Source organism: Tamandua tetradactyla, chromosome 4, assembly GCF_023851605.1.
Source record: "Tamandua tetradactyla isolate mTamTet1 chromosome 4, mTamTet1.pri, whole genome shotgun sequence".
In the NCBI taxonomy this organism is placed as follows: Eukaryota; Metazoa; Chordata; class Mammalia; order Pilosa; family Myrmecophagidae; genus Tamandua; species Tamandua tetradactyla.
Genome location: NC_135330.1, coordinates 197,555,478 through 197,575,733, shown reverse-complemented (window position 1 = coordinate 197,575,733; position 20,256 = coordinate 197,555,478). Strand labels below are relative to the sequence as shown.

Below are 20,256 nucleotides of genomic sequence, written 5' to 3'. Positions count from 1 at the left end.
ACCTAGAGAATATTATGCTGAGTGAATCCAGCCAAAAACTAAAGGACAAATACTGTATGGTCCCACTGATGTGAACGGACATTCGAGAATAAACTTGAAATATGTCATTGGTAACAGAGTTCAGCAGGAGTTAGAAACAGGGTAAGACAATGGGTAATTGAAGCTGAAGGGATACAGACTGTGCAATAGGACTAGATACAAAAACTCAAAAATGGACAGCACAATAATACCTAATTGTAAAGTAATCATGTTAAAACACTGAATGAAGCTGCATCTGAGCTATAGGTTTTTGTTTTGTTTTGTTTTGTTTTGTTTTGATTTTACTATTATTACTTTTATTTTTTTCTCTATATTAACATTCTATATCTTTTTCGGTTATGTTGCTAGTTCTTCTAAACCAATGCAAATGTACTAAGAAATGATGATCATGCATCTATGTGATGATGTTAAGAATTAATGATTGCATGTGTAGAATGGTATGATCTCTAAATGTTGGGTTAATTTCTTTTTTTCCGTTAATTAAAAAAAAAAAAAAAGAGAAGGGATAATTGGAGATGAAGGGATACAGATTGTACAACGGGACTGGATATAAAAACTCAGAAATGGACAGCACAATACTACCCAATTGTAATGCAATTATGTTAAAACACTGAATGAAGCTGCATGTGAGGTATAGGTTTTTTGTTTTTGTTTTTTTTCTTTCTATTATTGTTTTAATTCTTATTCTGTTGTCTTTTTATTTCTTTTTCTAAATCGATGCAAATGTACTAAGAAATGATGAATATGCAACTATGTGATGTTATTAAGAATTACTGATTGTACATGTAGATTGGAATGATTTCTAATTGTTTTGTTAATTCTTTTTTTAATTAATAATAAAAAAAAAAAAAGCACATGTAAAGATGCTCAACATTATTAGCCATTAGGGAACTAGAAATCAAAACCACAGTGAGGTACCATTTCATACTCATCAGAATGGCTACTATTATAAAAGAAAAAACAGAAACCCATAAGTGCGGGCAAGGATGCTGAGAAATATGAACACTTGTTCATTGTTAGTGGGAATGTAAAATGGTGCAGCCATTGTGGAATACAGTTTGGCAGTTCCTAAGAAAGTTGAGTATAGAATTACCATATGAGCCAGCAATCACAATATGGGCATATACCCAAAAGAACAGATGTTTGCAAACTGATGTTCAAAGCAGCATTATTCATAATTGCCAAAAGACGGGATCAACCCAAGCATCCATCAACAGATGACTGGATAAACAAAATGTGGTATATACATCCAATGGAATATTATTCAGCCATAAATGGAATGAAGTCCTTATACGAGACAATACTGATAAGACTTTAAGACATAATTTTAAGTGAAATAAACCAGAAGCAAAAGAACAAATACTCTATAATAATCACTGATAAGAAATAACCAGAATAAGGAAATTCATGAGTCACTAGAACACATATTACCTGGGACTGGGGTAGGAGGAGGGAATGGGGAGTTAATGTTTAACTGGTCAGTGGGACAGACTTTCTGGTTGCAATGATGGAAATGTTTTAAAAATGGCTAGTGGCAATCACAACACTGTGATTGTTAATCAACAACAATGAATTATGTATTTAAAGGCTTTTGAAAACATGGCACTGTACAACACAGTGAATCCTAAGGGAAACTATAGATTATAGTTAATAGTACATTTATAATAGTATTACTTTATCACTTGCATGATTTTTCTGTAAACCTACAACTTCTCTAATAAATATATATATATTGAAAAAAAGAGAATAATCAAAAACCTATTTAAAAATAGTAATACAATGAAACAAATGAAAACCAACAAAATATTCAAAAATCAACAGTACTTCACTGCATCAGCAAAAGTCACCTAAAATTACAGAGAGGAGGAAATCTATTCACAACAGCAAGTCAAAATACATAAAATTTTAGGAATAAAATTTTTAAGGGCAGAGAATTTATATTTAAATTCCAAAGATATATGGAGAGGGCATAAGAAATCTGAATAATTCACAAAAAATATTTTCCTAGATGGAAACACAATTATTATACAAATGGCAATTCTCACTAAACCTATACTTGTTGCAGAGAGACACAACTAGTATGGGACAAGACACATTCTATGGTTCATCAGTAAAAATTAATCAATGTTTAAGAACAACCAGTAAATTAGAGACAAAGGCAAATAAGATAAAATACATGCTATATAATAGTATTCTAATTGGTTAAATAGCTGAATAATTGAACAATCCAGATGAGAAGATTAGGGGCTGCTACTACAATTCAGAGATTATATACACATAATCTCAAAGACTTTATAAACCCAAATTAACAGAAACACATTTTCTGTCTAGCAGAAAAAGAAATTATCTTTCTTCCTTTATTTGAGACTATACAGTGAAAGGAATTTTTCAGATTTTTTTACATTATTTTTGTTTTAACTGTGTTGTCATTCATGAAATAGTTGCTCTGCTTTTCTATCAGAGATAAAGGGATTTTTCAGCATCTCATTTATGTGTGGAATTTTAAAAGAATAAAATTTTATTACTTTCTGTATGAATGATTTGACAATGAAAATAACAAGTTATCATAAAACTTCAGAAGACAAAGGAAACAAAAAGAAAATCCAATAAGAATATATAGCATGTAAGAATTTATGCTATAATAAGAGAACATTTCAAATCAACTGAATAATTTTTTTTAATAAATGGAGCTGATCCAATAAGACACACGCTTTTAAGAAGAAAAAAAAAACAGGTGGGCATCACTATCTCTACCTTAGAATAAAATAGATTCCAAACCAATTAAAGATGTAAATGTAAAGGAAATTACCTAAAGTAATATCAAAGGCAGAAACCATAACAAAAACTACAGCTAGATTTAATTATATAATTTAATATTAATTATGTCAAGCACATATTTAAAAGGCAATCAAACTGGGTAGATAGCTTTATTTTACAAAGCATCCTTACAATCAACAAGAAAATGATAGGTCCCCAAACGGCATATAGAAAAATAAAAGCCTTCCTCAAAGAAATGCAATTAGCCAAGAATGATATAAAAAACAATGCTTACCTTATTAATACATGTTCAACTTTATAGTATTATGACTTTAAAAAAAAAGTCATAATTCATGACTTTTTCATCATTCATTTATAAGATAGGAAACACTGAAAATGTTTATCTGTGTCACTGCACACAGATAAAATAAACCCTCATCCCTACTAGAGGGGACCACAAGTGAAATCTTTCTGGAGTTCTATGGTTTGATGTGGTGGCTATGCAAGTGGGCTCTAAAGCCAATTTCCTGGGTTTAAATGCTGTTTAAACATTCCCAACATTTGTGTACTCATTTTTCTTTATCATTTAGGCTTAAACCCTCAAACTCCTGACTTCTTTTTCATCTTTATGCCCTACGCTTAGTAAAATGATAGCTTAGTCTGTTCTTTAAAAACTTTCCTCAAACGTGTTCTTTCCATCCCTCTACACCATCCTTAGACAATTATAACATGTTAGCTGTCTGTCTCTTTTTGTTTGCATGGGCAGGCACCAGGAAATGAACCCGGGTCTCTGGCATGGGTTCTCCGGCATGAGAACTCTGCCTGCAGAGGCACTGTGGCCCACCCTAGCAATCTATCTCTTTTATTTTCCTCCTCTTAGCCATCATCTCAATCACCTGTCATGCCCACAGACCAAAGAATAAAGTGAAAGCTCCAAAGCTTGGTCTTAAAAACCTCTCATAATTTGATTCCAATCCTCTGTTTTAGGACCACTGCATAGCACTTTTATACCTCACCTATATAGTAGTTCAAATAGAACATAATAATTTTCTAAATACACCTTATTCTTTCCTATCCAGTTACCTTGGTTTATGTTAATCTCAATTCCTAGAATACTCTCTCCCACCTCTGTAGAAACAAAATTTTACCCATTCTTCCCTCCTGAGTCAAACACAAATTTGAAAAATCCTTTCAGTCCTCCTAACTCCAATTACACTAATCTAAGGAGTAAAAATCATACTTCACTGTTAAACAAAAATCTGCTGGAAAGTGGGAAGTATGTTTTGCCAATACCTATCTAGACCATTATCTTGAATAGTGAAGATACGGGATTATTTATTGAATCAATGAATTTCAGTCTGACGGCTAATGTAAAGGGTTCTAGTTTTTTGTTTTGTTTTGCTTTGTTTTGTTTTGGGGGGGTAGATTTTGACTGTTCTTGTAACCACAGGATCCCTTTCTTCAAGTGAAATTTGATGCTGAGGAGTCCAAGGTAACAAACAAGTAGCCAGAGTACAGTCTTCAGGGTGAACAGCTGTATTGTATGCCCGTCCCAACAAAACCTCCCCAGGGCCTTCAGTAGGCACAGGATGGGAACCACCAGTGCGACTCATTTAGGTTCCACTACACCATGCCTCTCACCAAAGCACAGTATTTCACTTGTCAGTATGCTCTCTATACTTTACTCTATATATTTTACAAGTACTTGATTTTTTTTAAAAGTTGAAACAATTTCAGAAAAAAAAAAAACTCTTCTCAAATTTCACAAAAGAGAGTTCAGTCATAAAAAGAAATAATGTTCCTAGAAGTTAAAGTCGAGTGGTAGCAAAGCTGAAACTTCAACTGAGGGCTGTTTTAAAAGTAACACTTTCAGTTCTAAAATATCTTTGAAGAGGCACCATGTCACTCTGCAAAAAGATTCACCAAGGTTTCTTTTCCCCGAGAGTGCAAATTCCATTTGTTGGTATTGCTTTGTCTGTACAGACAGACAAAAATGAATTACAGGTGCACTGGCAAGAAGTAAAGCCTAGGGTTAGAATGACAATTTCTGGCATAGACTGAAACAATATTTATAATTAACATAAATCACAAGAAAAGCTAAATCATGAGTTAGTTTGGTACCTTGTACATTGCAGGTACTCAGGTACTGGATGAATGCATGAGTGAACAGATATTAAAAATTTAATATTTTTATATATAATTACCTGATAGATTCAGTATCTATGTGCACAGGTGCTATCCTCTCCAAGAGAAACTTGATCATTTCCAGAAAAGGATTTGTTGGCTGTTTTGGGTTACCCAATTTCTTAGTTATTTCACGCTGTAAGGCAAATTTTTAAAATAACACAAAAGACTCACTTAAACACTCATTAAATTAAAATTTTAAGAACCTAAAATACTGAAAACTATGTAGTACTCATGCTGGAATAAACAAATTAATAGGAATTGAGCACAACCAGAAGATTGGAGTATGAATTTAGCATATGAGAAAGGTAACATTTCAAGTAAACAGGAGAGAAAACAGATTATTCAGAAAATTGTACGGAAATTACTGACAGACATTTGATATAAAGCAAACATCCCTGTCTCATATCTTATACCAAAAATGTTTCCAAAATATAAAAACAAATGGAAAGTAAAACCAAGCACCAATGAATACAGACTTAAGCAAACAAACCTTTTGGAGGAGTTTGTTAAAACTACAGATTTCTGGACCTCACCACAAAGATTCTGATTTACTCGATATGGGGTTGGGCCACAAATCACTTTTTTTTAAAAAAGCAACTCAGAGGATACATAGGCAAATGATTAAGAAACAATGTTCACAACAGATGAGTAAAACAAATGGAATAAAGATGACTAATAGGGGGAACAAATGTTAAAATAAATTTAGAGTGAAATGCTGGTGATCGGTGAGGGGGAGGACTGGTAATGGTATGTATGAATTTTTTTCTGTTTTCTTTTTATTTCTTTTTCTGAATAGATGCAAATGTTCGAAGAAATCATCATGAGGATGAATACGCAACTATGTGATGATGTCGTGAATTACTGATTATACATGTAGAACAGAATGATCAAGTTACGAATGTTTGCATTTGGTGTTTTTTGGTATTTAAAAAAAGATTAATAATAAAAATAAAGAAAGAAAGAAAGAAACAATGATATGTATTACTAAGCATTTTCACTGATTTGCAAAAGGACAGAATTTCTAGGTTTGGCACCAAAGACAAAGATCCAGAGAATACTGACAGTTTTAACTAGATGATAACAGAAACTATGGTATGTCAAAAAAGAAAAGAAAAAGAAAGGGGCAAATTATAACTGACATAAAATTATTTCCAACTTAAATAACAATGCTGTAATGACAAACTCTAACAAATCATTAAGATACAGATAATTACCACTGCAAAAAAAATGGGCAAAAACACACAACTCACAAAAGAAATATGAATGGCTGATAAACTCAAGGAGGAAAAATGTGAAACAAGCAATGCAGTTCTTATAAAAATAACTGCTTTTATTTGTCTATTTGATTGGTGCTTATTTCCAGCATATGTGATACTGGCAACTATTGTTAGAGTGGGAAAATGGTCACTACTCTCATCACTTGGGATCAATGTAAAACTATTTCAGTTCTAGAGGGCAATTTGGTAAAACATACTTCAAAGGCCTTAAGTAGGGACCTTTAACCCATGCATTTATTCTTCCAGGAATTCATCTAAAAGAAATAATCAAGACTGTATACAAATATTTAGCTATGAAGATAAAAATTGCAGTGTTCTTTACATTAATAAAAAACTGGAAAAATACCTAAATTTCTAACTCGAGTGTACTATTCAATAAATTATGGCACATACATTCAATGGTATGCTATACACAGTTATTAAAATACAATATTATAAAGGCTAATGAAAACGAAGTAAAACATACAAAAGTATATGTACAATATAAATTCATTTTGGAAAGATATACTCCATAATATTAAGAACAGGATTATAATTTATCTATAACGTTATTTTCATGATATTTTCTAAATTTTTCATAATGACTATAAATTACTTTGATAAAAGGTTAGGCAAAAAAAGATGTGGGTGTTTTTAAAAAATCCTTAGCTCTTAATTTCTGTCCTTACCACACATCCTTCAGCCTGCTTGCAAGAGCACGTTGGACTAACAAGTACTTCTAACTGTTTTCTTATTTTCTCATCATCTTCTAAGACCTGCGTGAATTTCTTCATGAAATCCTGAGCTTTACCAGGATCTGGCAAATTTCCTTAAAATAAATTAAAATTCGATTAGAATATGCTTTTCTTAATTTCTCAAAATAATAAAAGATAAATATTTGTTACTCCTATTACTTTGGTTAATAATCCTAATCTATAAATTTAATTTAGTTTAATGAAACAAAAAATTTCATAGTTAATTTTTACATGAAAAAATTTGCTTTCTAGAACCATAAATGAGTTTATAGTATGTCTATGCAGGAAAAGACTGATATAGCTATTTCTAACAAACTTCTTATAAATTTTAAGAGCACTGTCAACTTGAATAATAATAATTTCATTACTGACTCCTTGAGTTTGTGTATACATTGTTTTTTATATCATTCATATCACGATATCAATGAATAAGTTTCATGTTAAGGAAAAAAAAACCTCTTATCCTGTGTTGTGTTACTTTCTTGTTAAACCAATACTGAACTAATTCATATATACACTCAGGTTACTCAAACATCTGAACAACCTGTTCCAGATCTCACTATGTAAGAAAGGATGAGCCGCTATAGAATCAAAGGTGACTTTTATACTATTTTCCTGCTGTGTCCATCTATCAAAAAAAAGAAAACATTCATGAGCGCTAATAAAATTTTGATACCATTATCTTTTTCTGGCTACTTTACTGCTATAGAGAACCAGACTAGAATACCTTTAATAATAGAAATTGTAATATAGAAGTTGGTACTGTAACAGTAGAAATTCAACTGAATCTTAAAAGATGATACAGTAAATGCACTCTAAATTCACTATACAACTCTATACAGTAAGAATAAATTAATCTTCCTAAAGACTTGTTTGTACAACCTTTTCCTATTTTTTTGTTAGTATTATTATTTTTTTTTTTTGGCACGTGCAGGCTCTGGGAATCAAACCCGGGTCTCTGGCACGGCAGATAAGAATTCTGCCACTGAGCCACCATTGCACCGCCCCTTTTTATGTTTCTATAATATGAAAAATCTATTATAAAGAAAGAGACCTACATTGGCACAATAGGCAAACATGCTCACTTATGGGAAAAAACCTAAATGTTCATATGAGTAAACATGAGGGCAAGCTGGAAAACTGCTTAATGCAGCACTTTTCAAACTGTGTTCCGAGGATCACTTGCAGCTCACTAGACCTTAACAGAGCTCAGGAAAAAAGGGTACTGCTTTCAAATAATTTTGGAAAATGTTACATCTTATAGCCCCTTACTGAAATCCCAAAATAGATAGGCATGATATTAAAAAAAAAAAAAAAAAAAAACTATAAAAAGGTCTAGGTTAAGATACAAAAACGAGATGGGGGAACACAAATTTTAACGCAGCGTTCTATAATTTTACATGACCATGGGACTTTTTTCTCACAAAACCATTAACACCTGCAGGATACTAGTATTTCTTAGAATGGCGCTGGGAGATATTGTACTTGTTGGAAGGAAAAGACAGGGGAAGAGTAACAGGAAGAATATAGGAGAAGCTTTTCTTAGGGGATAGTATCCAGAGACAAATGACTGACTGAGGAGACAGCTACAAAAATGCAAGAGCACAAAACCACTTGTTTTAAGTTATCCTAAGGGACCAAAAACTCGTTTATATGTTTACCTTCCCAGGACTAAAAGATATATTTGGTCTTAAAACCTTACTCATGCTGGTGCATGGGGGGTTCAGTGGTAGCATATTTGCCTTCATGCAGAGACCTGACTTCAATTTCGGGACCATGCACACCCTCACCCCCTCAAAACACCCTACTCATGTTATAATTACTATATTACTTGATTAAAAACCCAACAGGCTAAGTTCCTGCTTCTATTCAGCATCTTAGCATCACTTCCATCAGCAGCTCACAATCTGGGTGATTCTCTCCATCACTACCAAGAGGACGTTCGGGAGAAGCATTCCTCTGAGAACTGATTAGCCCCCAGCCCAACGGCACACACGGTAACCTCTAAGGAGGGACGAAAAACAAAAACCTGAAAAGCGGCTACTTTTCCTACCACAGCACTGAATAAAGGACATGTAGCACACAAACCTTTTGAATGTACTGTTAAATCCAATTAAATACCATCTGAAATTGCCCAATGCAATAAAGTACATTAAAACCTTTTCACATCCTGCTGTCAAGTATGTTTCTCAATCTGTATTTATCCACCCCATCAATAAATGTTAATGATAAAACTCTCAAAAAAAGAAAAAAACTTTTTCAAAGAAGCTCTTTTGCAGTTAGGAGGCAAATCCTCCACTCTACATTTTGATTCAATATAAAATATGCTTCAGACAGTTTCATATTACAGAAAGTGACACCCAAGACAGATTCTGTTTTAACAGTAAGCTTATCATGATTTAAATTAATTCTAAGGAATAAATTTATATAATAAATCCTTTCTCCAGTACTTCTTATAGGAAACACCAAAGAATATGAAAAATTCTGTGCAGTATGCAACGTAAATGAAAATCAGAAAATTAGGTGTCTGTTAAATTCAGTCAAAAACACTTAAATCTTTTCCTATATTATTATAGCCTAAACTGGAACTACAGGAAACACATAACAATGAAATACTTCAATTAAATCTTAAATTTTTTGTGGAATATGCAAAACAACTTACTTGTAATAACCATCACTTTTGAAAATATGGCCTTGACACTGGCATCTGTCTGTAAATCACACACAAAAAAATGCAAAATTAAAATTCCCTGACAAGAATCTACATTACACTTTTCAGAAAATTAGATGAGTACAGCCTACTAATGCTTCAGAGTCCATGTCTTTACCACTATCGTATCCAACTTATTTAGCTATTTTCAAACTCCAGATGAAGGGACCAGGAGGGAGAAAATGCACACTCCACTGTCGTCACTGCTGACCTCACCTTACTTTGTCAGCCACAAAACAAAAAAACAGACAGCTGCACCAACGCTTAGGCAGGTAAATATTTTGTTTTTCTTCAGAGCTGAAAAAACAGCAACCAAGTTTAGAAATAAAACAAAACATCCAGGAAATGATGGTTTTCAAGTTTTTTGCCTAATCTCAAACACATAGTTGTCACTCAGGGTACAATTCTGTTTGACTTGAGGTGTTTCTAGAATTTTTAAGCATAAGCATTAATAGTATTATGAAACACTTGGGGAGGATCTTGGAGGAAGGTAAATTAAAAAAATATCACTGAGCAATTCTGCATGCAATACTATCCTAGGTAAACGTGGGGGTAGAGGAGAATGAATGAATTTTGAAAAATAAATAAAAGCAATGCCCCTACTAATGGGAAGCTTGCTAAAAGGAAATAAGAGACAATGCATAAGAGTAAAAGAATCTGGAATTTAAAGTACTTGAGATCAGTCCATAAACATACAATTTCTGTTTTAGAGAAAGGGGGTGGTGCTGAGCTTTCAAGAAGCTGGCCAACATGAAAAATAGTCTAAGAAAGAGCACGAATATAAGTACAGTACTAGAAATTACAGAGTCACTTTTGAGTGACACCGAGCAAATCAATTTAGTTAAATGAAGCAGAAGGGCTTTGTTGCTGAGCCAAGAATAAAAAGCAATTCAATCAGGCTGAGTAATGAAGAAGGCAAAAAAGCATATATCTAAGAATTTTCCTGGTAAAACAGAAGGAAACGTAAACACACTAAAGCTAAGCACAGCTTTGTATTTTTTCTCACTTCCACTCTATAATGCCCACTACAATACTTGGTATAACGGGAACATTAAACAACCAGAGAACTGGTCATTCTTCTCAGACCAGTGTCAATTAGGGGTACTATACTCCTCCACGATTTTCTCTTCAATCCCACTGCACAGGAACGAGAATTCCATCTTTAATAGTGACCATTTGGCAATTATTTTAGGCCAAGCAAAAGGGAAATTCAACAAAGTAGAATGAAATAAACATTCTAACTGAATTAAGACTGCATTTTGTGATTTCACTTAATAGTGAGCAGGAAAGGCATGAGACCCTCCCAAAATTTTATCAACGGGCAATATGGAGCAGAGTCTATTAAATAAATACTAGAGGGATGGTGAAAGTAAAAAATAAATATATTTCGTTACATTGCACATATCATGCTTGAGCAAAAAATGACATACTCGTTTAAGATAACTACTTGGCTGCCATGATGACCATAACAGTCAGTCTCTCAAATCAGGAATAATTTTATACACATACATATAAGAATATCCCATTTTTTAATTAACACTTTCGCATCTTAAACCAGAAGAAGTAAATTAACGTGGCTCTGGGAAGGCAGAAAGGCAACTTATCCAGAGCTTATTAACTAAAGAACATGCAGATAAAAGGTTCTAAACATTACAGGGGGTTCCCAATTTCCTCCCTTGGCAGAGAAACTAAATAGAAGAAACACTAAAATTAGTTTTATATCCTTTATAACAAGGGAAAACTTACTCAAACAGGTTCAACATACTCAGTAATCATAGAAAAAGGTTTAGTTGTGTTCAACAGACCATAAGCAAAGAGATTATTGTCAGCTCATTAAAAAAAAAGTACTATTCAGTTGTAAACTTCAATTAAGCAAACTAGTATAAGATGCTTTATTACTTATGATTTGGAAGTTTAAAAACAATAGCAGGAGGGTCACTATAAACCAGTCAAACAAGGTATTGTATTGATTATTAAGGCAAATGGCCAATCATGCCTAAGGAACTGGAAGATTTCTTAGATAAACAACACTCCTCTATCGCCCTCTGTCCTCTGAACATGGGGCATATGTGTCACTGCAGGGTGGGGCACTACGGACTGAAAAAGAAATAGAGACGAATGCTATATTGCTTTCCCTGAAATGCAATTTACAATGACCAAGCATACTGACATTAATGAATTATACCTTCCATAAGCCAAGCACGGCATTCTCAAAGAAAAAAAAACAAAGAAACCTAGAATCATTAATGTCCAAGAATATGGATGAATGTCATTATTGAATTATAATTATAAACACTAATATTAATTTTAGTTAATAAAATAAGATTGAATTATAATTATATGATTATTCAAACTTTCTAAATCCACAAGACTATGTAAAGATGATGTGAGCATCTTTTTTTGTGTGGTAAGATAAAGTATAACTTTTCTCTCTAATTTCTATGCTGTTAAAACCTACTGAGTCATTGCTTATTTTTTTTATTTTAACGTTACAAAAAAATCTTTAATTTTGAGTACACAGAAGTATATTCTTCCTGTTGATTGTCACCTTTTATAGAAAAAATAAACTTTTAAAATTTTTCTATGTAATAAGTTTCTTAAACATTAAAATTTTCTAAGTTAGGGATCATAGGTCCTATAGACAAAACTGTTCCACACGGAAACAGATGTTTCACACACAGAAGCAACAGAAACTGTAAACAGCAGGAATATTAAATAAATAAAATATATACTTTTACAAAACATTATCAAAGGAAAAATTTTCTTTAAAATTTAACTTACTTTGGGTTGCTTAATTAAATCAAGCAAATCCTTGACTTGATGTCGGAGTAGATTTTGACATTTCCACATTTCATTCAATGCTCTGAAACACACGAACAGACAGATTTAAATAACAAAACAGAATAAAAATTTTTCCAAAATATTCCAATCATATAACTTAGAAGAAGAAAGTTAAAATTATAAAAGGAGATGACTGAGATGAGGTGAAACTCACAGGACTAAGCAATTTAATGAGGTGTGGAAGGAAAGAAAGGACTCAAGTGTAACATGTATAGCAGGAAGCGGTTTTGCTTTGCACAAAGACAGGGAAGGTCTGTCATCAGTGGGTGCAGGTTTACAGGCAAAGCAGCAGCAGTTAATCGGAGAGGGATAAACTTAAGAAGGAGAGTAATAATTGATGGCATAAGGTTGAGTAATAGGTAGGATGAAATGGAATCTAACACACAACCTGTAGAGAGTTAGCCATGACAGAATGGGGATACTTTTTTTTTCCTAAAATAGAAATGTAATACATTCAATTTATAAACTGTCTGGAATTATTTTTGCATGGATGAATATTCTTTTTAGGTGGCAAAAATCTAGAAGATCTCTTAAAAGTTGTATCGTTCTCAAGCAGAATTTTAAATCTAAGAATAAATTATAAGGTACTCAAAAAATATGTAAATCACAAACAGAACAGTTAACTTTATTGAAATATTGAATTACAGAATATTAGAACCACACATTTTAAAGTTTAAAAACCAAATAATTTTCATTATTTTCTGCTTTCAATTATCTATACTTCTATTAACCTATTCCCACAGTTAATGAAGCAATGCCATGTAACTGTAATATAAAACAGAGGCCTAAGATACAACACTTTTCCTCTGATAATTGTTTAATTTTTCATTTTTCTCTTTGACAAAACATCTAACAAATATCTTTTTTAAGGAGATATTTTAAGGATTTTTAAAGAAAATATTTTAGCTGAAATTTGGACACAAACTCCTTTATAGTAGTCATCTCACACAGTATGGGCAAAGAAACAATATTGGGGCTTTTTCGTTTGAGAAATTATATTTTAAATGGCTACACTTTATCATTTTCAAGTTATTAAATTTCCAAAACAAGTTGAACTGGAATAACTCAAAATGTAACCACAGAAAATAAATGACCATTCTACAAAAGAGGGAAAAATCAAACAGCGAGATATTTCATTAAAATAATAATTTCCAAAGAAACAAAGTAGTCATCAATGAAATTACGTCTAAATTCCCAAGTCAAATGTATCTTCTCTCTCCTATATACTTTATCTTTAATTATAACCTTGAAAATGCCTGATTTTGAAACTTGTCTTCAAATTAAGAGGGAAAATTATTTTACCTTACCACTGTTTCAATTTAAAAATGAAATCTCAAAGCAATTCAAAAACCCATTATAAATATTATAGCTATAACTTAAATCAGAAAGTGGTCTTCTCAGAGGCAGAATTCTAGCCTGCCATGCTGGAGACCCAACTTCGTTTCCTGGTGCCTGCCCATGTTAAAAAAAACAGTGATCTTCGTTGACATTTAGGGAGACTTTTTTCTCTCAAATATTTTGATAAAATTATATTAAGTGTCAAGAAACACTAAATTTGGCCAGTGTCAGAGAAATCAACGTTCAAACTCCCATGTCCTTGTATATTGTCTTTCTAAATAGTACCTCTTTTAAAAAGAAAAAAGTCATACTAATGGAAACAGTATTACTAGGAAGACAAACAGCAATTATTGCATCCTAGTCTGAATTTCCAATTCTGTTATGGATTAGAGCCTGCAGTCTCTACATTTGTTAGCTAACATTGAAATTACCACCTTTACACAATGAGTTTGTTCCCCCACTGGGCTTTTCCTCGCTACTGTAGCACCGTCCGGACCAACTCAAAATAAAGGACAGCTACCAATGGGTGTCAGGAGGGAGGCTGGGGCGGGACCTGCCAAAATGTCGAGAAGAACCTCCCTTCTTTCTGACCTTCTGGTCCCAGGTGAGCAAATTACCTGTAAGACTCAGAAGCACAGGACTCTCCAGCTGAGAACCTACTGAATGAATGAGCAGGTCTTCCAAAACCCTAGAAACCATCTCTTGCTGCTGTCCCTCGTGGGAGACCGAGGAGACTAGTGGTAGTAGAAAATGCACATCATGCTCAGGGAGCCCTCAAACCTGCCTCTGTTCTTCTTTTTCAAGAATCCAGGTATTTATTTAACTTAGGGGTCATCCAAAGTCCAAACATTTTGTCACCCCCAAAAAACATAGTAAAAGAATAGAATATATGGCTCCACTAACTAATAAGAAAGAATTCTCACAAAAGAAGTTCTACCCAGATACCTGTCTGCTAAGCAGCTATTTTTCAAGCCTCTTTCAAATTGAGAGGCCACAAATTCAGACGACTTCTGGTCATTTAAATGAGTAAAGTAGGGATGGAAATGTCCTAAAAATGATCATGGTGAAGAATACACAATTATATGATGATGATTATATAATATGATTGGACTATACATGTAGATATGTCTCAATAAAAATATCTTTTAAATAATAATAAATGAGTAAAGTAGTGCAGGTGTTACAATAGGGAGTAGTGAGGACTATGGGGAAACAGAAACATTAAGACACCACAAAGCTATGAAAAGATCAATGTTATTTAATATTAGGGAAAATCAAATAAAGGTGATGAATTTTTATACAAAAGCTTCACAAAAATTTAGATATCCGATCACATTTAGGAGGATGCAGAAATTCATATACTGCTGACAGGAATGTAAACTAGTATAATCATGCTGGAAAACTTGACGCTAGTTTATAATGCTGATAATCTGCATTCTCAGCAATTCCACTCCTAGCTATATACCAGTGATTAAGAATTATGATTGCCCATTAGAATCTTCTGAAACAATTTTTAAAAAATCCCAATGTCCCGGCTACACTTCAACTCCAGAGAAATTAAACGAGAACCTATGAAGGTGAGAATCGGCTACCAATAGTGTTTAATTGATAGTTCCCCAGGCTCTTTCCAATATGTAGCCAAAATTAAGAGCCACTTGAATACATCCCTTAAAAAGAAAACTATGTGTAAGTATATGGCATTGAAAATGTTTATGGCAGCACTGTTTATAACAGCAAAAATTTGAAACAACACAAATGTCCATTCTCAATTGACTCAACAATGGATAAAATCTGGCATGATGACATAATGTAACAGTGAAAATGAATGATCTACAGCTATATGTAATAAAATGAATGACTCTTAGAAACATAATACAGTAGGGGAAAAAGTCACAGAAGACTATACACACATTATTCTACCAAAAACAAGCAAGCCAAGTAATACATTCCTGAGGGATACACACACACACACACACACACACACACAGTATCACAATTTTTAAAAAGGAAGTGATACACACAAAATCAAGGCTACTATGTTATCTCTGAGAGGAAGATAAGATGATGAAAAGGAGAAGCACTCCCAAGTTGGGTGGTAAATTTACAGACATTATTTGACTATTATGCTCCTAACTTCCATATATATGCAGTATTTTACATACTATTACATAAACTTATATGTCTGAAAAAAATGATCAGATAAATGTAAAGTTAAAGTACAAGCACTAAAATGTTGGTAACTACTAGACTTATAGTCAGTTAATTTCAAAAAAGTTGGTTAAAATTAAAAAAAATCATCTATATAGACAATTAAAATGCCATCAATGCTCCTGAACTGGGTCTAATAATGGAGGAGAAAATGCCCCAAAGAACTTTACTGGGTTATATTATAATACAGACTGTTGCTGCTTATCAATATTAAATTTCTTGAACTTGATAACTGTACATAAAGTGGCTATATAAGTGAATGTACATGGAAATACTAAGTGTTCAAAGGTTCATGTTATTCAAAACTTACTCTCAAATGTTTAGGAAAATAGATAGCTGGGCACATGGATAGATGATAAGGCAAATGTGGCAAAATTTTTAAAGTTTATGTATCTGGTATTTGGATGGGGGGTATGTTAGAACTCTCCAAAAGAATTCTGAATTATTTTTGCCAGTGTCCTATAGGTTTGAAAATATATCAAACTAAAAAGTTTTTGAAAATGATCAATATATGTTTTAAATATTTTAACTTAAAAAGAGATAAACATGCATTTATTCATCAACCATTCCTCTAGAATCAAAGTCTTTTGAGTATTGACCCACTCACTGATTGGAATTTACTTTAACCTTTTTCACAGCACTATTTTTCAGTGTATTTCTTGTGATTTGCATTTTATTCTATTTTTCAATTCAATCAATGACATGTCATTTATGTGACGAGTGAAATATGATGTATTTGGTTTTATAACTGCTATTTGTATTTTGTTTCCATTTACTTGATTTTCCTTTTCAGCCTTTTCTGGTATTAAAGGTTCCCGGGCGGGCCATGGTGGCTCAGCAGGCAAGAATGCTTGCCTGTCATGCCAGAGGACCCGGGCTCAATTCCTGGTGCCTGCCCATGTAAAAAAAAAAAAGAAAGAAAGAAAGAAAAAAAAGTTCCTTGTTCTTTTCTATAGGTTTTGGAATCTATACATTCTAATTCTATTTTTTTAAACGTGAACATAAGTTAGTAACATGTACACTTGACGTGTATACTCTAATTAATCAACATCTCTGTTCCCACTCTTCTTTTTTGTTTAACTCATCATTTTATTTATAGCATTTCATTATTTTAACACTTTTTCCTTTAACTCTTTGAGTATATTGAAGATTACTTTTTAGAAGTCTTTCCTGGATTCTCTAAATCCAGTCTTTTTTGTTAATGGTTTCTGGAGAATTTTCTTGCATTTTTGGATACAAACATACAAGATCTCTGTAAATGATACAAAGAATTTAGAACACTTTCATGCTCATTATTAATACGCTATCTTACATGTTGTCATCTGATAGGTCCCACCCTAAAGGCGATATTCAAAAATATTTAACAAAGACCTGCACCAACCAATTAGAACAATTAGCAGTAGAACAAAGTCTCCTGCTGTGCCCAAGCCTAGGAGCAGGATTCCAGAGACACTCAAGCGCGCTCAGATACTTCTGCAGTGGTGCTGGCGAACTATCATTCTAGTAGCTAACAATTTTTAATCCATATCTCACCCCTCACAAGGAAAGCTTTGTTTTCTTTGGTGTTTCTTTTGTCCACACGTTTGAGGGGGTTGCTGCTTCTTGTATCCTTTGTCTTCTGGATTTAATTTTCTATTTTACCAATGTAATTCTTCTTTAGTAATTTTTTCAACTTGGATCCAGTTGTAAACCCTCAATTTTTGTTCGGAAGTACCTCTATTTCCTTTTTACTTTTGAATAATAATTGAGCTGAGTCAAGAAATGTAAATAGACTGTGATTTCAAATAGTTTGTTTCAAATGGAATACACACACACACACACCCATAAACACACATAAATTTCATCAAGCCTAAGATGTCATCAATGGTAAGATGCACCACTGCTTTATGCACCATGAGAAGAGAAGCTGTCAAAGTATGGCCAACCAGCAATTTTAGGATGCATTCCAATTCCAGAAATATTAACATACAAAAATTTTACGTTTTAGAATCCATTAAATATAGTGGTTATGTATTTTACTACATACATAGTGAAAAGAAGAATGAGTTTTTGAATCAGGTAAAATTGGATTCAAATCTTGGCCATCTCTTACTACATGTGTGACTCTGGGCAAGTTAACATCTGTGGGAGTCAGTTCATATATAATATGCAAAACAAGAACAATACCATTTATGATTGGGGTTGCCAAACTTTTTCTCTAAAGGGCCATATAGTACCTATATTAGGCTCTGTGCAACAAACAGCCTCTAAGGTAAATACTCAACTCTGCTACCACAATACAAAAGCATCCATAGACAATACATACTTCAATTCCTAGAAAGCACAGGTATCAGGAAATGTACATTATTCCCCTCTCCAATACTTTCCTCAATGTTTCTACTTTCAACCAAACTATATTTAATCCCCAACAGCCGTAAACAATGTTTGCTGGAATACTAAGGGTCTGCATTTCCTAAAACCTAGAGCAAATCTGTATACTTCAACTGCCAAACCTGAATGTGATTCAATTAGATTAGCAACATCTCTTCCATGGCTAAATATTAATTCCCTACCCAGAAACCTAAAAGTATTTTCTGAATGAAACATGGTCATTAAAATATACTTATACCCACCCATCTGCTAAGTTACAAACTGTATTGAGGTTGGGCAGTACAAAAATCTACACCCTAATACAGGCCTACACCATAACTCAAACCAGTACCAGGTGAGAATAAGAAAGAACATTTGGGGGTGGTGTTTTCACAATATGGACCTTTCAAATACCTTAAATTTAAAAATAAAAAATAAATGAAAAAAAAAGAATGAACAGGTGTACCAGGAAGCGTCTCTTGAGAGGCCTACAATATGAAAACATAGGAAGAAAAAAATCAAATCGAGATCACATGTCAATCGGCTCTATTTGTTTTATTGCTTACAGAAATCATCGCTAATCTCATGTTGATAGCAGCAGTTTGTGGAAAAAAAAAAAAAACAGCCAACTATTTTTAATGGCATCTGACCCTTTAAGCATTGTTTTACAATTAAAACAATAGTTATCTGTGGTTTGCTTTTCATAAAATTCAACACCCTGCAAAAGATGAAAAGAATAACGAGCTTGACATCTAAAACATACTTCACAGCATTTAAATCCAGTGTGGCATACAAATAATATAAACACTTCATCCGCTCTGTGGTTTCCAAATTGTGGGGAACCATGTACTGAGCAAAGATGCGTTCAACAAGCAATCTACAAAAGAACAGAGAAAGTCACTGTAAATGCATGTATTAAATCTGAACATATAATTCCAAAATGCATAAAGAACACAGATTAAAGAAGTTCCAGCTTTCCTGAAGGGTAATGAGATTTCCAAATCAACGCCTTCCTTCTGTAGGAAGAGGAGCCAAAAAAGGATTTAGCTAAATGGACTGGCAACAGCCTTACATCCAGTTAAGATAACCACTAGCCATGCACAGCCATGAACAAATTATATTTGAGAGACTCAAATTTCTTATCTATATAATAAGAGGTTTAAAAACTATACTTAGTCCTTCCAAGAGCCAGATTGTATATTTCCACAAGTTAAAAATTAGACAGCAACTTCTAGGATTCTTTTGAGGTTTCACAGTGATCATCGTGAAAAAAGACCTAGTTAAAAGTACTGAACAAAATCTTGAATAGGGTATGAGGTTTTGTTGGTTTGTCCAGGTTAGTTGCGATGCCCTGATAAATCCTAGAATGATCTGAAAAGTGAATAAAGAAGTTTTTGCAAAGTCCCCTTGGGGGAATGGGGAGAAAAGGGAAAAATTCAACTCTCCCATGTGGAGAATTCCTGATATGCTTGCAAGCAGTGGGGACAACCAAATCAATAGGCCAAGCCCTAGATCTTGGGGTTTGCCCCTATGAAACTTATCTCTACAAATGATACACTAAGCCCACTTAAAATTAGGCCAAAGAGTCACCCCCAGAGAACCTCTTTTGTTGCTCAGATGTAGTATACAGCAAGTGAACTCACTGCCCTACCCCCTCTACATGGGACATGAATCCCAGGGTTATAAACCTCCTTGGCAACATGGGACAGAAATCGTAGGATGAGATGGGACCCGGCATCAAGGGATTGAAAAAACCTTCTCAACCAAAAGGGGGAAGAGAGAAATGACACAAAATAAAGTGTCAGTGACTGAGAGA

At 33.4% G+C, this 20,256-nt stretch overlaps 1 protein-coding gene across 6 annotated transcripts in view; it reads right to left on the bottom strand.

Moving 5' to 3' along the window:
- Nucleotides 1-20,256, bottom strand: part of PDS5B (PDS5 cohesin associated factor B) — a 226,461-nt gene that overhangs the window by 105,070 nt on the left and 101,135 nt on the right. For all 6 annotated transcript variants that reach the window (XM_077159007.1, XM_077159008.1, XM_077159005.1 and 3 more), the window contains exons 13-17: nt 19,204-19,317; nt 12,486-12,567; nt 9,657-9,705; nt 6,929-7,068; nt 5,001-5,116 (exon numbers count right to left, since the gene is read on the bottom strand). In XM_077159007.1, coding sequence (XP_077015122.1) covers nt 5,001-5,116; nt 6,929-7,068; nt 9,657-9,705; nt 12,486-12,567; nt 19,204-19,317 — 501 coding nt within the window. The remainder of the gene's footprint in view (nt 1-5,000; nt 5,117-6,928; nt 7,069-9,656; nt 9,706-12,485; nt 12,568-19,203; nt 19,318-20,256) is intronic.